The following is a 22,105-nucleotide window of genomic DNA, read 5'->3' as shown; positions in this document are numbered from 1 at the left end:
GGACGAGAGAATCACAGAAGAGTGGCTGAAGTTCATTAATGGGGACTTTACTGAAGAGGAATTCAAGTTGAGGTTTTTGAACAAACAGATAAAACAAAGAAACAACTTCTGTACCAACGGCACCTCCAACTCTGTCATTACCTGTAAATGTATTTAATTTCTACGTGCTGTCAAACGTAAGGAAGGTGTATTTGAAACAGAAAAATCTCTTTGACTCCATTTATATACATAATTATGTACTTAATTTTTTTTTTAGATTTTCCAAAGGTTGTGCTGTGTCACCATGCTAGCTCATGTTAGCAACATATGCTAATGAAATTTCCTGCATTATGGGGAATGCTACATCCACATCTCCACTAAAATAGGCTGAATAGTAGCCTACTGTTTGTCTTTGATATGAGATTACATTTATTGTCAAAAGTGCAGATACAACTTTTCTTAAGGCTCTGACATACTCGGCCATACTCAGTGTATCAAGCTTGATACACTGAGTTTATAGCGTGACAGCACGTACCTGTATGCGCAGAGTCCTCTTTGAGTTCTGTTTTTAATTAAGGCAGCCATATTGGATTTTGAGGTCCACAGTAGACCAATATTACCACTTCGAATTTCCACTTTACTACACCTTCCTGCCTTCCCTTCTTGGTGGTCATGATGTACAACAACCAACAAAATAAAAGTTATACACAAGCTCCAAAAACTAAGTTTGCTTGTAGCATTTTCTAAATATCTCTGTCATTGCGGTAGAATCAGCAGAACAGTTGATTTCCAGCATTAAAATGCACGGCAAACCTTGTGTGAAATAGATGGAACTATTACCAAAGCATTGTCCCAGAAGCTATAACTCTGACATTTTTTAGGAGGCTGCAATATAAATCCACCATGTCAGCATAATTTAGCAGGTCTGTGTGTACAGGGTTTAAAGAGAAAAGGGGAACCAGAAGCTAGAAGTGTCCCAATTAGGGTCAAAAAGGCAAAAATGGCCCTTTAAGAAAACATCCACCCACCCTTAAAAACTACATGTGGACTAAAATGTTTTATAAACACAAAGCTCTCTTTAATCACAGTAAAACACGGGACATTTTAGGTTTGGTAGAGAGAGGGAGAGAGAGAGAGGGAGGGAGAGGAGAAAACGCGAGACCAATTCCACTTCAGCCCCGTGGACAGCACTGTAATCCCTCCCCAGGAGCAGAGTGCGCACTGGGAGCCCGGGCTGCTAAATGCTCCGGCTTCAGAGGGACGATGGTGGAGGGCTGGTAAAGATGGCGGCTCTCTCCGAGGATGGGAGGTACGGATTAAACTGTGGCCAACAGGGCGCCGAAAGAGTCTCCGTGCTGCACGTCAAGTTGACGGAGACGGCGCTGAGAGCCATAGAGAACTACCAAAGCAGTGCGGTGAGTTACGGAGGACTTTTAATGGCCGCGGCAGCCTGGCAGCTGTCCGTCTCCGGCTGACACCGCGTCTCCCAACTGCCACGCACGGCTAAAGCTAGGAGGGTTAGCTAAACTGTTGACAGGGCGACTTTCTGCTCCTCTTTCCGACCAAAGGAGGCTCGGGTCAGCCGGGTTATCGGCTGGCATTGATGAACGACGGTCGTGTCTGGCGTTCTGGTCCGGTTCTACGAGCTGACACGCGTTTAATCACCTATAAATCCTCTTGGTGAAGTTATTGACACTGGTTAGCGTTAGCTCTACTTTAGTCAGAATCCCCCTTTTTGCTAAGTCAACCTAGTCCCTTTTTTCTTTTTTTTCTCCTCTCAGCCGACCTAACCTGCTTACCAAATTAGGAAATTGACAGCTTTAATATCGCAAGTTACGTTTATTCGTTTCGTGAACTTTGATTCCTTTAAGCTGTAATTTTAGTCCGGGGCAGGGTGTAATGGTGTACATAAAAAAAAAAAAAAATAGTACTCCGTGTAGAGTTGCAGGCGTTTTGAGCCTGTCGGTGGTCGGTCGGGTTACCATATGGTTCCAGCTAGCTGGATAAACCCAACACCGGGCTGTGGACTTCCTGCCAGGCTCACCTTTTAATAGCTGTTCAGCCCAATCGCATAAAGTGGCAATCAGACAACGACGTGTTCCTAGAGAATCTTGGCTAAACATTTACTTTAACAGGACAAATATCTACATTTTAGATCTTTTTTCCCCCCCCCCCTCTAATTAGTATTTTCTTACCATTCCCAGTGACAACACCCAGCAGTGAATGTGTGACACCAGCCATTTGTGTCATTATTAGAAAATGACTACTACTGATTACTAATGGCTCGCTCTGTTTATTTTAGTTAGTAGCCTATATGTGTTAAAATAACAAAAAAACAACAAAAAAAAGACCTTGTGTATCAGCATATTTGGGTTATTTACCCTGGAACCTGATTATATGTGGCAGATTATCTATGATTTACTAATCTTGGAGGGTTTGGGTGATGTAAGCGTGGGGAGATTACCGCAGGTAAACTAACCTGAAGAAACCTCTGCGAATGCCTGAGGCCAACATACCGGGCCCTGACTTCTGTCAAGCTGCCAACACCTATCTACAGTAGTTGCATAATGTCAGGACTCTGTCTAGTTCTCGCCGTGCTGATAAACTACTGTTTAGAGCAGGACTTTAGTGTTCAAACATCCCTGGTGGGTGGTGTATTATTTTATTTATTTACCTTTTTTTCTTTTTTCTTTTTTAAGACGGCTGATCAGGGATTTTCCTTTGCTTTCCAAAATAAAAGGTATAATAGATTTTTAAAAGGTGCTGCAGGTTCTTTGACTAAAGTAGTAGTGTTGAATCATGAAGGAATAAGTAAACGACTAGTAACTGGATTGAAGTGAATAGCTTTTATTTATTTCCTAAAAGTGCATCAAAACTTGATTTTGTTGGTTGATTCATTTGTAGACCAACAATGACGGGAGCTCTTAGTTATAGTGCGTTTTAATAAGGTGGTAGGTGAGTGTCAGACGTGTGGGGGATCCTTTTTGGGTATATCTGTATGTAATTTAGAAATGAGTTATCTGGTAGATAAAAAAACTACTGCTTGATAATTAACGCTTCCTGTCACAGTTTAGGCCTGATTCCGTTTTACGCGACTGATCTCATCATCATTTACTCTCACCCATTTTGACACTTCTGGTTAGTATACTTTTGGATCTACTCGAGCAAAAGTTTAAAGCAGATGTGGCGTTTGGTCAGTTTTATTTGTCCGTCGTTTGTCTTGTTTATGATTGACGTTAATCTGCTAAACATTTGGTTTCCATGTTACAAACCAAACAAGTGATGCCACATACAAAAACAGTGTATATATATATATATATATATATATATATATATATATATATATATATATATATATATATATATATATATATATATATATATATATATATATAAAAATATATATGAGAATGACAGGGCTTCTACGGTTTGGCCGACTGAATTATCACAAAGTCCGAACGTCTTTTGTAATGGGCTGTTGGTTGTGTTAGTGGGTTCAGTCTGCTGAAGGGAAGCCTGCCATCTCTTGCTGACTGAGCAGCCAAAAACTGCCTGCTTTTTGTTTCTCTCCCTCCCAGTAATGTGTGCTGTTGCTGAACCAGTCATCGAACTATGGAAGCCGGCTATCTTTGTCGTTCTGTGGCGATGTGAAATGTGATCAGAACTGTGTGAGCGAGTGGGGGAGGGAGTCTGTGCCTTGGACTAGCTTAGCCTACACCACTGTGACACAATTATCTCAGTCTCTTTAAAAGTGTTTTCATCCAGACTCCAAGTGTTCCCTCGCCGTCGGATGGAAAGCACGTCTCGCATTTTAGAGGTGGTTGTTTATTAAAATACGCACTTCTCCACTCCAGCTGGTTGATCGCAATGTTTCAGGAGTCTGGCCAACAATTTTTTTTTTTTTTTTTTTTTGGTTTGTGTGCGCTAAGGCTTTGTGAAGAAACTGAGTTTTGTGCTTTCCTGTTCTAACCTACTATCTGCTGCAGCCGCAGCAGATTTGTGGCTGTCAGCTTTATTTCAAGTAAACACTGACGCACAAGCATACCTGCCTTGCGCCTCTAAAACATAAAACTTTGCAGATTGCGGGTTTTATTTAAAAATGTATCCAAGTAGTATACCAGGTGTATTCTTCAAACATGACTTTTGACTTCATCTTACCTGTGTAAAGCAAAAGAAGTGAGAAAGTAACCTTAATGTGCAAAGTGAACCACAATCATGCTTGTTTTTTTTTTTTCTACTTTGCATTAACTAATTTGGTTCACATCCAAGGCTTTAAAGAAGTGTAGCTGATTCTGGCTCAGGTGATTCCATGTTGTTCTCCTGCAGCTTCTTAAAAAGGCATTCCACCTGCATAACTTTAAACTAATATGAGCTTCAGTGTTTGCTTTAAAGGAAATGGATCAGCAATGAATCTTTTAAAGCGTGTTGAGCGATTTAAGCAGTCAATATCTTACCTCCAGCAGATTATTGTCTTGGCATCGTCGTTTAGGGTGCTTTCACACCAGAGCTGTTTAGCCCACTTTAACTGGACCAGAGTTCTTGTTCCTCAGCTAGTCTGTGAAGGTCGGTCAGCTTAAAAGCTCCTCAAACTCTGGTCCGCCTGGAAACGTGGGTTTCTGCTCAGCTGCCAGTGAAACCCGGTGGGGTTCTCTTTGGACATTTTAACAGCTATAATCAGTTTACTTTGATGTGAATCGGTAGAGTTTGTTAACTTGGACCTTTTTTTTTTTTCCTGTTGGTTCGGTTTAGGAGGTCCAAGCGAACCTGGAAGTTGTCACTTCAAACCACGTCAGGACGTTCAGTCTCTTTATAGGTCAGATGCTTCCCAGCCTGAACAGTCAAATATAAACACAGACAACAGAGGCCGTGTTCGTAGTGGAAAACAAGGGCAATCTATTATCTTATTATTTTTCAGGGTGCTATTCCAGGAAGATTATCTGAGAAGCACACAGAAGGATTTCTGAGAAAAAAAGATGTGTAGCTTTTGGGAAGACGCTTGGCTCGAGCTAGCAGCAATCAGCTTGCAGGTTGAGGTCGGATCACATTCACACCATAACTAGAGTTCGGTCAGAACGGTACCAGAACCACCCCCTCCAACCGGTCTCTGTGTCTTGCTTTGCACCCTGGTGCGATGGCTGTGTTCTCATGTACGCGAACAAACCGTGCTAAGACGGAAAACGAGCCAGATTTCATTCTAAACTCACCAAACTCCACCCTCTCTGCGGCAGCGCAACTGTCCAGCGAACCAAAAAGGACGTGAAACGTGATTTACAGAAGGATGTTATTTGAAAACGTCTAACTCCTTGCGATCCTTTGCTGCGTGTAATCACGGCTGTAGCAGCTTTTCTTGGTAGCGCTCAGTCATCTCAGGTATACGGAGCGAGCTGCTGGCTAGCGCTCTGCCTCTTGTGATGGCGCCTCCAAACAAACAACTGCAGTAAACGCTCGATGTTGTCCAGGCACCTTGGCCTGCCTTTCAAAAGTGAACAAAACCCAACAAAGATAAGAAATCATTCTTGAGCCTGGAGTCGATTTTAAGACTGCAGAAGTCCACTTTGCCCTGGCTCCAGTCGGACTAGCGGTAGCTTCATCTTATAGGTCCGCCTAACCTGGATTTATACTAAATTAAGACGCCATAGCGTTATGTTCTCTAGACGAAGTGTTAAATGTTCTGAACTAGGTTCATATGAACCGTTTAAATTCATTTTTTTATTAGAGGTGCACCAATTTTTTTTCTGCCTGGTACCTGAATTTGTTTGTTTGTTTGTTTTGTTTTTGTAGCACGATTACGGAGGACAAAAATGTGCAGCAGTTCCTTTATTTTAAAAGTATTAATTTTGAATCCATCAAAAATGTGTTTGTTTACAGACATAAAGTTAGTTTTGATACATTTACTGAATAGGCGATAAATCAAAATTAAAATTGGTGACCTGCTGAACACCAGTTCAGTAAGAATTGGTCTGATATTGATTTAAAGGCTTAATTCTTGCAGGATTTTGTCACTGGTCAGATTAAATTTGGATTTTATGTTGCTGTTCTTTTTACTCTTATTGTTTGACCATGTTTTTTCCTCTCTGTGTGATCAGATTTAACTTGGTTCTTTCCTTTCCAGAATGTACCGTCTTTGAGGCCAACAGTGCAATTCAAGGGACTCCAAGGGGTAATTCCTCTTTTTCTTCCTGATTCTCTTTTTTTTATGCAGTTTGTATCAAAGTGATATAAAGTGATGCTTAACAGACACAAATTCTTAATGTTTCAGTCATTGCACTTTGGTAAAAGTGCATTGTCTTGTCCTCCATGTCCTTTAAAGAACACATCCAGTTCTATCAACAGGGATCATTATCAAACTTCTGCAATTACAATCTTCTGCCAACCAGACTTGTCTTTGGAGAGTCGTGTGGGCAGGAACAGCAAATGATGAAACGAGTTGTTACTGAGGGGCACAAGGTCCAGAAGTAGCGCTTCTTAAATATGGAGGTCTTGAAATCCAATAAAAACATGGACTTATTTAACCGCTAAGTCAAAGAGCTGAGGAGATACTCCTCACTGGTCCCTTTATTGGCTTTATAGTAAAAGTATCTCTCTGTTACAAACTCGTAAATTAACCTTAAGTATAGGGTGACCGTTCTGTTTCACTAACTAAAAAGTCGCTTAAATTTAGACGCTTAATAGACTAAGACTGAACGGTAACCAGGATCTGTGCCCATCGTTTTACAGCACATCAAAATCCCCAAGACTGACTCCTCGGACAAATTCCAGAATTTCGATTTCTACCTGTCTAACGTGGGAAAGGACAACCCTCAGGGAAGCTTTGAGTGCATCCACCAGTATGTGTCGAGGTAATAGTAATCACCGTTCAGCTGAATCAACTGTTGCTGTCTTACTACACGTTGCTGGAAGGTAATCCCCCCCCCCCCTCTGCCTCGCATTTCTCTCTCACGCTGGATCTTTGTCTGCAGCTCAGGGGCCTCACACCTGGCATTGTTGGCGACCGTTCAGGACAAGCTCACCGTGTGCGCCACCAATGACTCCTACCAGGTGACCCGGGAGCGTATGACCCAGGCCGTGGAGGACACGCGTGAACGGGGGACCAAGGTCATCAAGCCCGGGGGCCAGTACCGAGGTAAGGCCCTCAGCCCAGTCGTGTTTATCTGCAGCTCTGATATCTTTTTTTTTGTTTTGCCGCCACAGTTTGATCTAGTCTCTTGTTTTCTCTACATGCAATTAATCCAGTCAGTGTTGTCACTTCACTTCTTAGTTTTCTCATTTTTCTTCTTTTGAAATGACGTTCATGCTGATGTTGCTATTTCGTAAAGTTTCATCAAACCAATTTCAATATTAGACAAATATCAACTGTGTAAATACACAATGGAGTTTTCAAATGATTTCCCCATGTGAAGAAGTGACCTACCCCACAACTTGTTTACTCCTAAAGAAACGGTGATGAACAATATTTTGCGGGAAGGTGAGTTGAGTTTTGCAACGCCGGGGCTTGTTACTGCCTGTGGAGTCAGTCACTCAAACAGAACCTGTCTGACTACCAGATGTTGGCCAAAATACCTCAGAAAGCAACTCATCATGCTCCTAACTAAATAAATCCACAGATTAGTCGTTTAAATCATTGACCGTTATCAACCTGGAAAGGTTGCGAAGCCACTACCAAGGTTAGGGTGTCCTGCCAAGCCCAGTGGGAGCCATTATCTACAAACAGAGAAACCATGAAACACTAGTGAGTGGCCGGCCTACCAAAAGTCCTCCAAGAGTGCTTCAGGGACTTTTCCAGGATCTCACAAAAGAATCCAGAACAACATTTACAGAACTGCTGGCCTCACTTGTCTCGGTGGAAGTCAGTTTTTGTGACAATCTCAAACCCGCTGGTAGAAAATGGCCTCCATCAGAGTTTCAGGGCAAAGACGGCTGCGCTGTCCAAATAGGGCCCAAAGAAATTTGGGACATTTTGCTAAAGAAAACCAGCAACACTACCCCAAAAAAAAACAGAATGAAGGTTTTTTAGTGGCCTAGTCAAAGTCTGGATTTAAATATGAATGAGATGCTGAGGCCTCACCCAGTGGTGTTCAAACATTTTTGCAACGAGGGCCAAAATTAAGATGAAAGCAGTTTGAAACACAGAAAAACGGTCCCCTGTGCCACACTTCTGACTCCCTCTGGCCTAGCCTTAAATGGTTGTTTATGATCAAAAAACATCCAATGTGGCAGAAAATAACTATTCTTAAAAAAAAAAAAAAAAAAAGCAAGATGGGGGACAAAACTCCTCCACTTTAATGTAAAAGACTCATTTCCAGTTATCTGGCAAGGGTGGCACATCCACCTATTAGGATTCTAGTTACACAGAGAACAAGGCTGGCTTGGATGGCGGTTTTTACCCTCACTAAATAAAATCATCGTTTGAAAACTACATTTTGTATTTACTGAGGTCAAATGTCTGTTGTGATATAAAAATCTAACATATAACGTCATGAAGTGCGCGGTTTACTTTTTTAACCATACATTTAATTGTTCTGATAGCATTTTTCTGCATGGATAGGCTAAAATGTAGTGTTTAAATTTTAATTGGGGGGGGGGGGGGGTAATGGTTAAAAGAAGCTGTTGTTTCTTCCTCACAGCAGATGTAGATCCAGAGGTGACGCAGGAAGACTTGCTTTGTAATGGCACATCTGGATAAAGTGACCTTTTTGTTTAAAGGTGTATAATATGCCCTGTGTTACATAAATCTAGGGATTAATTTGCATGAGCAAGTTTAGACAGAAACTGATTCAGACAGAAACCGGGAATCGAGAGGGGCTGCACAGAGAGCGGTGGCTCTGAAACCTGCAGCAGCTGCTTTACTGTTAGTGCCATCTCTTCTGATGCAAAGCAGGACTTTTACTAAGTCGTACGTCAATGAAGTTCACATCTTAAACTTGTTTTTATTCGTTTGAAACGCGTTTCTATTAATAAATGGTCCAATGACTATGACTACGTGTGTGAAAATGATTTAAACCTGTTGGATACAGTAAGGGTCATCTCACATTGCGTCTTGTCTGGGGAAAAGAGGGTTTCCTTTCTCTTCTCCCTCACTAACCTTAATCTCTTAAAGAGCTTTAGAATTTCATAACAAGCGTCGGGGAAGCATAAGGACGCGCCGTCTCTGTTGTAAAACACACGGCCCACAAATCCTGAGCATTAAGTTTTAAAAGGGGAACACCTAACTATTGGTCATCTAAACGCCTTCTTTTATGCTACAACCAAGTTACACGTTTTAAAATTATTTACTTTGATTATATACTATGTCATTCTCGGCATTGTTCAATCTAATGGCCATTTTCCCCCTCATGTATAGGTAATGGCTTTAGACCTTTGCTGCTTTGTTTTGGATGAGATGTGTCGTATACGTATCACAAAAACCGTTCTCAAAACAAAATGCACAAACTAACCTTCCCCTGTAGAGAAAATGGTTTTTAACGCCATCTTTACCTTCTGTGTTCAGGGAAGCAGGTGCACACTCGTAAACCAGCATTATCGGCCCCGGATGTAGTCCCAGAGCGCAAACGCTCCACTCCTATCAACCCAGCTAACACTATACGCAAGTGCCTTTCCAACAACCCCGTATCTCAGAAGCCCCTCCGGGACCGCATCATCCACCTGCTGGCGCTGAAATCGTACAAGAAGCTGGAAGTCCTGGGCCGTCTGCAGCGGGACGGTATCAACCAGAAGGGCCGAAACTCACTGGGGACCACCCTGCAACAAGTAAGCAGCCTTTGTTCAACTGATTAACATTTTTGGGACTATTTGCAGCGATTATAGTTGGATCCAACCCAAGTTGCATGGTCGGCAACGCAGCAACTCCAGTGCAGCTGTTGGCTAATATAGAACTGTGCAAGTTTCGTGCTCTAAGTGGAGCCTAATCCAAGAGATCCTCTTTACTCCTGGTCAACCTATGCATGTAATTTACACATTTGCCTGAGGACGTTTCGTCCTCTGTAAAAAGCCTCCATTGATGAGAAACCAATCATTAAATTGTTGCCCAGAATTTGCATGCACAGATGGCCTGTGCAGGAAATCTGAAGTTTCAGTACATGTCAGAGAAGTTCTCATGCTCCTGAAGTTCAACTTGATTTTTTTTTTTTTCTCAATGTGTCTTTTTTTTTTCTACAGGTGGCCAACCTGAATCCCAAAGACAACACATATACATTAAAGGAGTTTATCTATCGCGATGTTCAGCGAGACTGGCCGGGCTATTCCGAGGATGAGAAGATTCAAATTGATCGGTTGCTAGCTCGGTACTGGAATACTTTGTTAACCTTTTGCCTCTTGTTTTTGACAGATTTACTCCGTTAATTTTTATTCAACCAGAGCCTAGTGGTCTTACATTGCCTTTTTTAATAAGCACAACTTATCAGGATGCGCCAAGAAGTCGTCCGGTCATCAAAATCAGCAATTTATTTTTATTTATACATAGATTTTATTTATCATTATTTAAAATCTGAGCCTTTTCTGATCTGATCCAGTGGCTCTCTAAAGTACCCAAATTTAAAATGCCATATCTTAATGTAGAAAAGGGGAATGTTCAGTGAAAGAGCTGTATTTCACCAGGTTGCGTAAGTGTACACACCTTTTAAACTAGTACTGATGCTAAGCATTCAGTGTTGAGCAAACACATGCTGGCTATTGTAAACGTTCTGCTCATTCAGAAAGTTCAGCTGTCATGGTAGGATTTTCTGTTAGAAAACTGAAGAGGAGGCAGGATCTTAATTTTTTAGCATCCCAGTCAGTACAAGTATTAACAAAATTAACAAAAGAATAAATTCATCACAAGAAATTGAATTTTTTTTATTGTTACACATTTTAAATAATTTTTTTCCCTATTTTGCCATCTAAAATAGTTTTTCTGTTGCACTCTTAGATAAATTTCACATTGAGTCAGTGTTTTAAAAGAATTTAACATGCTGTGTGTGTGTGTATATATAATTTTTTTTATTATAAAAAGAAACTCATACTTTTAGCTGGGTGGATAGACGACTTCTGATCACTAAATGCTGACAGGTCAACATAACACTCTGTTACTGGGTGAAGAAGACTAAACGTTAAATTTTTTGGAGGTTTAAAAACAAAGACATGGAAATCTAGTTAATTTTTGCCACAGGAGATTTGACTTTCACCAGGCTAGAAGAAAAATAAAAAATATTTTTTTGTTTTAGTTATTAAGAGTAAAGTAGGTATTTAAAGGTTTACCAAAACTACAACACTGTTCAGTTTTTATCAGTTCAGCAACATCTTGGTCACAGATACCAGAGCCTAACACGTAATGTTTTGGTTTTTGTTTCTCTCATTCTTTATGTGAGCAGGTAATGTCTGAACGTATAGCGTGGCCATTATTGCCACTTATTATATAGAAAAACATCAATCAGATGGAGCGGCCTGTTTTTACTGAAAGCGTAGCCTTATTTTCATCAGTTGATATAATCTAAAACCATTTTTCACAGTTATTTAGCATACAATTTGTCTATTAAAAGTGGACTTCTTCAAATGTTGTTTTTTTTTTTTTTTTTTTTTTTTTTTTTACACTTGTCATGACTAGTCTGGTTCTAATATAGTGACGTCTAAGCCCTGCTCTGTTTTCTTTACAGCAAATTAGGCCTTCCTACTGAGAGAGTTTCATCAAACAGTTCACCTAAAGACGGTTTCCCTTCATCCCCACCGGTAAGTGAATAAATGTAAATCAGAAACACCCATAAAAATACCCAAGCTCTGGTTTCATGTAGTCGCGGTGTGCTTTTTCAGAAGCGCCAGCCAGACTTTGACTTCATCGACCCTTTGGCTCCCAAGAAAGCCCGCATCTCTCACCTCAGCAGTCGAGGGCCGGCAGCGTCTTCCTCTGACCGCCGCGAGGAGGAGAGCAGCCCCAGCTCCAAGCACTCGTCCCTGCCCCCCACCGTTACCTCAGGGCCCCCCAGCCATCTCCCCGTGTCGTCCCACCCGCCGGCGCCCTCCCATCAGCAGCTCAGCCCAGCCTCCAACTCCAACTCCCCCAGCACCCCAGAAGGCTGCGGCACTCAGGACCTGCCCATGGACCAGAGCTCGTCCTGCAGAGACCCTTCGCCTAGCCCGTTTTCCCGCTCCCTGCAGGACCGCTGTCAACACCCGGTCCCCAGAGCGGCCGCCTCTCCCAGCCCGCCCCCCTGCACCTCCCTCACAGTTAACTCCACTGTCATCACCAGCCCTCCTTTGTCTAGCAATACAAGTAAGAAATTCAAGAAGAAATCCAAGAAGCACAAGGACAAGGACCGCGAGAGGAACAAAGGCAAACGCAGGGAGAAGGCCTGCAGCAGTCCTCCCGTCGTAGCAGAGCAGGCCGAGGAGAATCATGGCGTCAAGAAGAGGCCCAGCGCTGAGGAAGTCATCGAGCAAGCTGTGGAGAAAAATTCTTTCAAAGATCAAGGTATGACTCGCCGCGCATGGCACAGTTCAGCCATTAAGCAGACGATAAACTGACTCTGCCGAGTGAATAGTGCGACGTATATTAAGGACGTCTTGTAGGTAATCAGGTTTTTAGTGTGAATTTAAGCGTCTCTGACAATGGCTACGTTTCCATGCGCAAATTTCCTTGATCAGATTGAAAAAAGAAGGAAATAATGTGAATACATTGTTTATATGGGCACAAAATCAACAAATCTGAATCTTTTCTTCAGAGTAAAAGCGCTGGGCCCTGCGCAGAGATGTCATTTTCCCTAAAAATCCACAGAAGAACAAGTCGTTCTTCCGTCTATGCTGGAAAAAAACGCAGAAATTAGCCTCACCGGGTTCTAAGAACAGGTTTTGACCATAAAGGCATTCATTTTACCTTTTTACCAATCGACCAGTTGTGCTTCCCCGACATAGCGCCTATTCACTGACGGCGGAAATGCGTCACGGCGACATAGAGCAGGTTGCCCCAATCAGAATGACACGACGCGTTTTTATTTCGATCGGCCCTTTTATTCTGCTTATTTATGTCCGTGTAAACAAAGCTGCTGCTGCCAGCATGGCTTGTTAACACGTTCACTAAGAGCAGCTCGTAAACTGCAGGAGTTTGCTTTATCATCACGTCGCAGGACTCCCTCCCTCTGCTGCGTCCCGCCCCAGGCTCTGCTTCATTAGGGTGGAGCTCATCAAAACACCAGACGGCCAACACGTCCCCACGCACAGTTAGGTCTACTAAAGTCAGAGCTGCCATTGACCATTTAATTGGACTACTGCTTTAAACGGGGAAGAGGAAGAGGAGAAGAAATGTACTCTTGGCCTGTTGACTGTTGGATGATTGGTTATTAGCTGCAGACGCTCCGATCAGGGTTTTCTGATCCTTCATTTTATAACATCTTGACCTGTACCTGCATATTTTTGCAGGTTCTGATTTTTCTGTGGAAGCTACAATTAACTGCATTAAAAATATAGTTTTTAGCTTTTCCTGCCATAAGACGTCCTTATTCATTTGCATTGGAAGCAGGCGCCTTGTTTAGAAGAGGAGCTGCTTTAAAACAGGGTTACTAATTTAGAACGTAACAAATGATTACCAAGGTGCCATCGTTGATTGGCACTACTAAAACGACTCGGTGTCTTCCTTAGAACATTTTATTTATTAACTTTTATCAGATTTCTTGGTCTGCCATATCCAGCATGCTCTGTGATGGAGACGGAAAGCTTAAAATGGTAAAACAGTGCAGCCGTGCTGCGATACGTTCAGCCTGATGGTCTCACTTTACCCCAGCCTGGATGACATGTCTCTAGATGTCATAGAAAATATATTTTCCTTTGTAGAGATTTATCAACCACCTCCCTGATACTGAGAATAAATGAGTTTTCTTGCCACAGTAATGATGACCACAAGGAAGTTGATTGAGGGGATTTTTACGTCCCTGTCCGTTCAGCCATGGGGGGGGGGAAATTGGCCAGGTTTTCAGGGCATCCCCAGTTTCAGTTTAACTTTGTACATTTAATTACTCAAAATTCAGATGAATTGCATACATTTGTTTTTTAACAATTATTGAGTCCACGTAACAATATACCAAAATACCTCAGTTCTACGAAGTCTAATCCTCTGAACCTTGATGGGTTTTCCACAGCTGCCTTTTTATTTTATTTTTACTGACTTTTAAATGTATTAATGTTGAAGACTAAGAAGTAGGGGACTGATTTTTAAAATCCACTGAAGCCAGAGTCCCACCAAGCAGAGCTTTACTCAGACTGGACTTGGTTTAGATGCCAAACATCTTCTTTCTCACTTAAAGGTCCCCCGTTACAGAGAAGGGTTAAAGGGTTGAATGAGTTTAGAGCTTTTACAAAATGAGCTTTCACAGCACACCCAGGTCAGTAATGTCATTTTTTTTATGTTTTTATTCTATCTTATGCATGCTTTTCATCAGTTGTAGTTTTAAATAGGTTTCTGGAGTTTCCAAAGTAAAAATATGAACACATGCAACATTGCTTTTGTCTTTTCTCCAGTTTAAATAAATTCAAATGAAATCAGTAGTTTCAAGACGATTATCCCAATAATCAGTTTTCTTTTATATGCAGTTGCTTCATAAAATGTTTTTTATTTACTTATAACCTCCCTGCCAGGGGATTTAGCCCAGAGTGGAATAACCTACTATGAACAGGAACTGCTAGGAAAGGCTTTACGTATTCAGAGCTGCTGTCCCTAATTCCCATTTGTGGAAAATTCAAAGAAATTCTAATGACATTGTCTTATTTTTTTCTGAATTTCTTCTGTACTCTATGAGCTAATTAGGGCACAGAGAGGGTTTCCTTTGATACTATTATACCCCCACCCCAAAAAAATAACTAAATGTTGGTATTCTCTTTCCCCCCCCCCTTCACTATACATACATGGGGCAATTCAGAAGGAATTCAAGTAAAAAAGAAAACCAGCCGCCACAGAGACGACCCCCCCCCCCCCAGGCTCTTTCTGATGTAATATAATGTCTACATACTCGTTAAGGCTGGACAATTAATTGCATTTGCACTATAATTGCAATTTTAAAAAACACAATTTCCAAATGTAACAATGAATCGATCAGACGTGTCCTTCACGCGTCGGTAATGTTTAAATTGGTTTAACTTCACAGGGAAGGGAAGAGAGTTGCAGCAGTGAGATAATCTAATTTATTTACTTGTTTTAGAGTTTATATGATCAATACCTTTTTACCAGAAACTTTTAGGAATCTCATCATAGCCTTAAGTAGCGCTCAAACAGTTTAATACAAAGAGTTCTTTCTTGGTTGCACTTTATGTTCAACAAGGTTTGATGTCCAACTCAGTTAAAAGCTGTTCTCTTGAATAATATTCTGATTATTAAAAACAGTTAAATTTCTTGTTTTAAATAGTCCTTGTTCACAAACATCTTTATCTACAGGCCGTTTTTGTTGCTTGTGGTTAATGGAGAGAAAAGTTAAAATTAAATCACGATTATGGTTGAAATGTATCGCAATTTAGATATTTGGCAAAATCGTACAAATGCATAATGTTTTTTTTTGTTGTTTTTTTTCCTGTATTTCTTCTAAATTTTATAAATTCAGATTTTATATCTCTAAGCTGTGAAACAAAGGCAAACTCCTTGTTTGTGCACACAGTCTTGGCCAATAAATGCAATCTATAAGTGACGGTTTGGTGGATGAGTTTATGGCTTTGGATCAGATCATGATCCTGAACAGAAAGCTCTTCTGAGGAAATATTTCTGGTTTCTTTGTATAGTTCTTAATGAAGTCAGTCACTGTTCTAATCCAAACTTTTATCACCCAATTATTTCTTTATAGGTTAGAGTTTAGCCTTTGAAAATTTTGCATTTCTGGCCATATTAACGGTTGTTATGATGTTAATGTCAAATATTTGCTTCACCATCTATGCTACCCAGGTTGCTGCTGTGATTATTATTTTATTTGTGAGCATTCTTCATATGTTGGATGGGTTACCTGTTCAGTATTGACTATTTTTCCCCTGTTTTGTCTCTGCAGTCAAAAAGAAACCAGTCCAGTCCTCTGAATCTTCTTCCAAAATTGAGATGCCCGATTATGTAGTGTGAGTTTTTTTTTTCTTTCCACCTCTAAAGAAAAAAGTGCTCATGATTTTAGATCACTCTCCTGTGTTCCCCATATTGTTTGCTATGACTTCAGGGAGTTATTTCTTTTTTTTTTCTGCTGCGTGTCAGAATTGGAGCTCAGCAGGGTCAACGCTTGCCGAGTGCATCGGTACAAATCCTGGCTGTTTGGAAAGATGTACTGAGGGAAGGTTTTCTGCTTACCTTCTCAGGAAGTACACACCGCTGGTGTCTGTCGACCAGAGACAGAGCTACAAAGACGACTTCAACGCAGAATATGACGAGTACCGTCAGCTACACGCCCGAGTGGAGAGCATCACCAGGCGCTTCACTCAGCTCGATGCCCAGTGTAGGAAGCTGGTTCCTGGCACTAAGGAGCACCAGGTTGTGGTGAATCACTGCTTCCTTCTCTTACCGATAACGAGTCGCATCGACTGATGAGCCTAAAAGGACAGTTTCAGACAGTAGATGCTTGCTGTGGCAACTTTATTTGGTTATATCTCGTCTCCGTCTACTGTTGCCTGATTGCAAGGATTTCGATTAGTTTTTTTTTATAAAATATGTTGGAACAGTCAGAGGCAGGGTTTTTTTTTTTTTTTTTTTTTCTTTCGTGAATTTCTGCAAAGTTGACACGGTTTTACATTTTCCTGACTTTAAATTATTTTTCTTACCAGAAAGTGCAAGAAGAGGTCTTGAAAGAGTACAAAAAGATGAAACAAGTGAGTAGATCGAAAAGCTACGATACGTTTGCCTTTACTGTGTCGATCTGATTCAGGTCGGTGTGAGGATCGTTACGGATGGTTAACGCCGTAAAGTTAACCTTGTGCCTTGATTTGGGCTTTTCATTAGTTGTCGGTTATAATCATCAAAATTAAAAGAAATAAACCCTTGATATATATTAGTCTGTGTGTAATGAATGGATATAATATACAAGTTTTACGTTTTGAATGGAATTGCTGAAAAAAAAAAATCAACTTTTTCATGATATTCTAATTATCTGACCAGCACCTGTAAACTCGCTATAATCGAGTACATTTCTGTAGATCTTAAAAACCTTAAAGCCTTAATCAGCAAGCTGTGAATCAGGGAGTACCCAAGTCCATCCATGGACCTATACGTCGGTACAATTCCGGTGCCTTGCATCAGTATTCATACCCCTGAAACGTTTTCACACATTGTCGTGTGAAAACTGCACAGTCGAATCTGTTTTCTCAGGACTTTATATAATCAACCAACACAACTAAATCGGATGGAAAACGATACTCAAAATCTTTTGCCTAGAGAAATCTGTGAAGTATTTGTTTGCAGACCCCTGTATTTGGACACCCCTAAATAAAATCAGTTCAACCAAGCACCATCAGAAGTACCCTAATTAGTGAATATTGTTTATACTTTTATATAAATAAATGTATAGTTCTTTGTGTAATTAAATTTTCTAAATTGTTTTGTGAAGAGCTTAAAGATTTGTTAGGCTACGTTCCCACTGCAGCCTGAAGTGACCCAATTCTGATTATTTTTGTCCATATGCGACCTGTATCTGATCTTTTTATGACAGTCTGAACAACACAGGTCGGATTTTTTTCAAATGCGACCCAGGCCACTTGGATATGTGGTCAAATGCGACCTGTGTCTGAGGACGCTTGCTACGTGTGACGTCATCGCATCCTGGAGTGCGCATGCGGGACACTTAGGTTGAACGCATTCAGTTCACACAGGAGATCACATACAAGTCGCATATATTTGGAAATGTGAACGACAAGGCAAAAAAATCCGATTTCACAAAAAAATCGGAATTGAGCATTAAGACCTGCAGTGTGAATGTAGCCTAAAGCCGGGCGTACACTGTACGAGTTTTTCAGTCGTGGTACTTATATACATCTCAAACTGTGCGACGGAACCGCGGGGTTTAAAAAGGTGTCGCCCTCCCCAACACCGGCCGGAGGTTGCTTCAGGGACGCCCGCTTCCCTCCCTCCGCTGTCGGGGACGGAGAGGAGGGGAGGGCGCCCCCTCGTAGCTCTGCTTGAACAGCAGGATGCGCTCACGAAAACCTCACGACAGCCGACTGAATTTCAAACATGTTTGATTTTCACCGATCGTCCGATTCCTGATCGGGAGGTAGTCGTGAGAAGCCAGTCCCCCCTCCTCCCCCCCTCTACGATCAAGCTGAAATTCGGCCCGATTCAAAAAATGCTCGCACGACTGAAGAATCGGCCCGAAAAGGGGAAAAACTCGTACAGTGTACGCCCGGCTTAAGAGAACATTTGTGCACAAAGAGACAGCAGACAGCGAGAAAGTTTAGAGAAGTTTAAAGCTGCGTTGGGATGAAAACATATCCCAACCTTTGGTCATCTCACAGACCTCTTCAGTCATTTCAAAATGCAGACTATACCAAAAGTAAACCCCTACCTAGACATTTCCATTTTGCCCTGTCTGGTCAAAAAGCAGGTCGTATACCGTCTGGAGAACTGTATTGCTCTTAACCCGGTTCAGTCTGTCTTTAGGTCTGGACACAGTTGTATCACTGCCCCAGTCAAAGTACCCAATGATGTCATTTGAGCCATTGACAACAAAGAGTAGGCCTACTGTGCAGCTGTTACTGTATTTATTGATCTGGCAAAGGCTTTCAGCTCTGAATACGGCTGAACGGACTCAAAGATGTCTGGACTGGTTCAGAAGAGACAGGTCTGCAATGGCAGCAAACTGTGGCCTACAAACCCCCTAGACAGGCGTCATGAATTCAGATGAAGGCAACCAGTGATCTTGGTTTGTAGAAGAGTCTGAACCCCACATGTCGGCATCTGCAACACTACTTTGTGTTGGTCGATCTCATAATATCCCAACAACAGAAGGATATTAATATTTTTACAAGTTACTGCAGAGACTGAGTCAGATTAGTGAAGTAAACTGATCCACTAAATTTGTTTGGATTTAGTTAATGGAGGGATGACGAATGTCTATAGCGTCTATAACTTTTTCTCAGTGAGTTGGAAGTGGAGTCTGATATCATGCGTTTGTGTTTCTTCCAGCACAACCCCAACTACCATGAAGAGAAACAGCGCTGTGAATACCTGCACAACAAACTGGCCCACATCAAGCGACTAATAGCTGATTTTGACCAGCGCAGAGCCCAGGCCTGGTGCTGAGACCGCGGCACGGATCACCGCCGCTGACCAGTATTGTGAACGGAGTGTCAAACCAGGGTGGGAGTTACTAACCCGCTCTTATTTATTTAACGCCTCTTCAGTTCCTGCCCCTATATTTTTCACTCTTTTCCTGTTTTCCTTCATTCCCGCCCTCTTTTCTTTGATTCCACGGGTTCATTTATTGCCTGCAATATTGAAAACTCTATTATTGTTTTTTTTTTTTTTTTTCCTCCCCAATCAATCTGCTCCTGTGGAATTGATGCCACTGGATCAGGAGAAAGGAGCTGCCTGCTTGTGCATCGAAATGTGTGAAAACTTCACCTCTAACTTGTGAAGGACTCTTCTTCAGACAAAAAGTATTTTTGAGCACCAGAGAGAAAATATTAACTTGTATTTAAGTAAAAAGAAGAAAGGGAGATCTATTTATTTTGAGACTCGTATTGAAAACAAAGACTTAGCAGATGATATATTCTTTAGTTTTTCTTGAGCAATGCAAAAAGGAGAAAAAAAAAAGTATACCACAGGCCTTATGTGTTGAATTTGTGAAGCCATTTTTGCACGCAAAAAAAAAAAATGCGCGCTTCTCATCTAGCGGAGATTTCTCTGCTGCCTCGTTTCCGCCCCTTTCGACCCAAACCGTACTGGGAAAAACCTGCCGTCGAAGCGCAGAGAGGAAAAGGGAAGTAGACGAGGCAGCGAGGAGGGATCACGTGAGCTTTTATTGAGAAGCAGCAGAACGTGTGCATAAGTGGTTAATTAGTAGTTGTGAAAGGTGGGTGGGGGGGGGGAGGGGGCAAAGGATCATGATCCTGTGACACATCTGGACAGGGGGCAGTATTCTTTGCACCAAATAAAGTTCACAATGCCTTATGGCGTTCACATTTGGGACCGTGGAGTTGGGTCCACCGGCTATGCAAAGGAACTAGAACTGCCTGTGTGTGTGTGTGTGTGTGTGTGTGTATGATGGTGATTGGAAGGGATATGGTGTCCAGAATAATTGTGCGAGCGTACGGTTGTGAATGACGTGGAGAAAAAGTTAGAAACATGGAGAAGAAGAAGAAGAAAAAAAAAGAAAAAAAGCTGCTATAGTCTTTTCACCAGCCGGTGCACACAGGGTCATCCCGGCTGGAGAGACGATACCGGATCCTAGAAGAAGAGATGCAAAATATTCTTTTTTTTTTTTTTTTTTCCCCTCCCACAGTGTTTCTTTCTCAACCCTGGAAAGGATCGCCTCTTATTACTCCGACGGCGAACAGTCTATATTTCAGTTTTTTTTAAAGGAGCCACCTCATCTGACAAAGGGCCCGTCTAATTCTTGGGGTTTCCTTGTGTTTTAGTTGTTGATTCAAGAAGATTTCAGTTTTTGTAAATTCCTCTGCGTCGACGCAGACTCGTTTTCACGGATAGGAAGGCTGGCTTCTGGTCTGTTTTTATTTCAACAAGGGAAAAGAAATGTTTACAAACTTGTTATAATGTTTGCCAAAGATTATAGGCCTTTCCGGTACCGTTTCCATGGAGGGAAATTTCTGGCGAACAAGTTCGGTTTCCCAGAATCAGTCGCCCGTTGAAGAAAAGTTCAGAAATGTGAAGAGGTATCTTTTTGACACCGTGGTCTGGGCTCTGTCTTTGCAGCGATCAGCCTCTTCAATAAAATCTGATGTTGAAGTATTGTGTGAATAAGTAAGAGTTTGTCCTTTTACTTTTGAACATTTTCTCCTTAAAAGAGAAGGAGTAAGTGATGAAATGTCTGGGTTCTGGCATCTTGCCTTAAAAGTCAGTCTCTGCAGCAGACTGGCTGCTAAGGTTTGCTGTCGGAATCTGTAAAAAAAAAGAAAAAGTAACTCTTTCTGGTTATTTTCCAAGAGTATAAGATTGCAGCAAAAATTTAATTTATTAAAAAAGGTGAATTTCTTGAGTTTAGAGCATGCTGATTATATATCCCCCCCCCCCCCAAAGTCTTGAAGGTGTTGTCCTGTCGCCTGTGTCCTCCTCCGCAGCATTCCAAGGGTTTCTGTTCTAATCAGAAATGTTCTTGTTTGGTTAGAACAACATGGGATGGCATAATGTGACTTAATGTAATAAAGGGGTTTATTCAGTCTTAATGAGCAAAATAAAATAAAAAAATAATCCCACAGCAAAACAAGGATTTGCAGGGAATCAAGTGAATTTGGACTGAAATGCGTTACCCTTGTGAAAATGTACAAGACATTTCAATAAAAATTAACTTAGTTTACCTGGAAATATGTCTGGTGGTCCCTTTTTTTTGTGTGTGTCATTCTTTTCAGATCCTTGTGGCATTTTCTTCCTGTACATCGACCATACACTTAGAAAGGGTTGTGGCTTTGCTGGTTGGCCACTTGTTTAATGGATTGTCCTGAACACACATTTCAAAGCCTTGTGACAAGATTAACCATAAACCAATTTAATATTTCAGAAACATTCGCATTAACCTACAAAATGGCATGCCCTTATTGTTCCCAAAATACTTAATTTCTTCAGATTTTATTAACTTGATTAGAAAGGAAATCTGGCTGCCAAACTCCATGCAGAATGTCAAACTTCCGTCATGTTTTTTTTTTTTTTTTTTTTGCAAAGTTAAATTGTGCAGATGTTTCTTTTCCTCAGTCCAAAATATGTATGTGAATCCAGCAAAATTGCTCTTTAATTTACATTTTTTTTAGTATAGAAGAAAGGTCAGCTAACTAATGACAGATTTGAGCCGCATCTAATTTTTAAATTGCTCAAGATCCTTTTGGAGGTATCAGCTTCCCAAAAGGCGTTGTTTAAAATAATAATGCCATTTATAAACCAATCTCTTAAAACTACTTTAGCCTAAAATATTAATTTAATATTTTAAGAATTTAAATCCTTTAAAACCAGGTAAAAAAGTAGTATACTTTAGTATATTAGAAA

General features: G+C 41.2%; 1 protein-coding gene across 2 annotated transcripts; it reads left to right on the top strand.

Moving 5' to 3' along the window:
• Nucleotides 1-1,163: 1,163 nt before the first annotated feature.
• ell2 (elongation factor for RNA polymerase II 2) lies at nucleotides 1,164-21,433 on the top strand. 2 transcript variants are annotated; one of them, XM_036151854.1, is made up of 12 exons: nucleotides 1,164-1,394; nucleotides 6,092-6,139; nucleotides 6,697-6,818; nucleotides 6,939-7,102; nucleotides 9,467-9,726; nucleotides 10,135-10,259; nucleotides 11,607-11,679; nucleotides 11,761-12,418; nucleotides 15,966-16,029; nucleotides 16,261-16,432; nucleotides 16,723-16,767; nucleotides 19,076-21,433. In XM_036151854.1, the coding sequence occupies exons 1-12, from the start codon at nucleotides 1,221-1,223 to the stop codon at nucleotides 19,190-19,192; spliced, it is 2,022 nt and encodes a 673-aa protein (XP_036007747.1). In that variant the 5' UTR covers nucleotides 1,164-1,220; the 3' UTR covers nucleotides 19,193-21,433. The 2 variants fall into 2 exon arrangements, with proteins under 2 accessions (XP_036007747.1, XP_036007746.1); XM_036151853.1 differs by having other exon boundaries at nucleotides 16,261-16,438.
• Nucleotides 21,434-22,105: the final 672 nt, after the last annotated feature.

This window comes from Fundulus heteroclitus, chromosome 20 (assembly GCF_011125445.2).
Source record: "Fundulus heteroclitus isolate FHET01 chromosome 20, MU-UCD_Fhet_4.1, whole genome shotgun sequence".
Classification (NCBI taxonomy): domain Eukaryota; kingdom Metazoa; phylum Chordata; class Actinopteri; order Cyprinodontiformes; family Fundulidae; genus Fundulus; species Fundulus heteroclitus.
This window is presented reverse-complemented; position numbering and strand designations above follow the sequence as displayed.

Coding starts and splice junctions, on each gene's coding strand:
- ell2 (XM_036151853.1), top strand. CDS start 1,221: ATGCTCCGGCTTCAGAGGGACGATGGTGGAGGGCTGGTAAAGATGGCG. Junction 7,103..9,466: donor GCCCGGGGGCCAGTACCGAG/GTAAGGCCCTCA, acceptor TTCTGTGTTCAG/GGAAGCAGGTGCACACTCGT. Junction 11,680..11,760: donor GTTTCCCTTCATCCCCACCG/GTAAGTGAATAA, acceptor GTGCTTTTTCAG/AAGCGCCAGCCAGACTTTGA.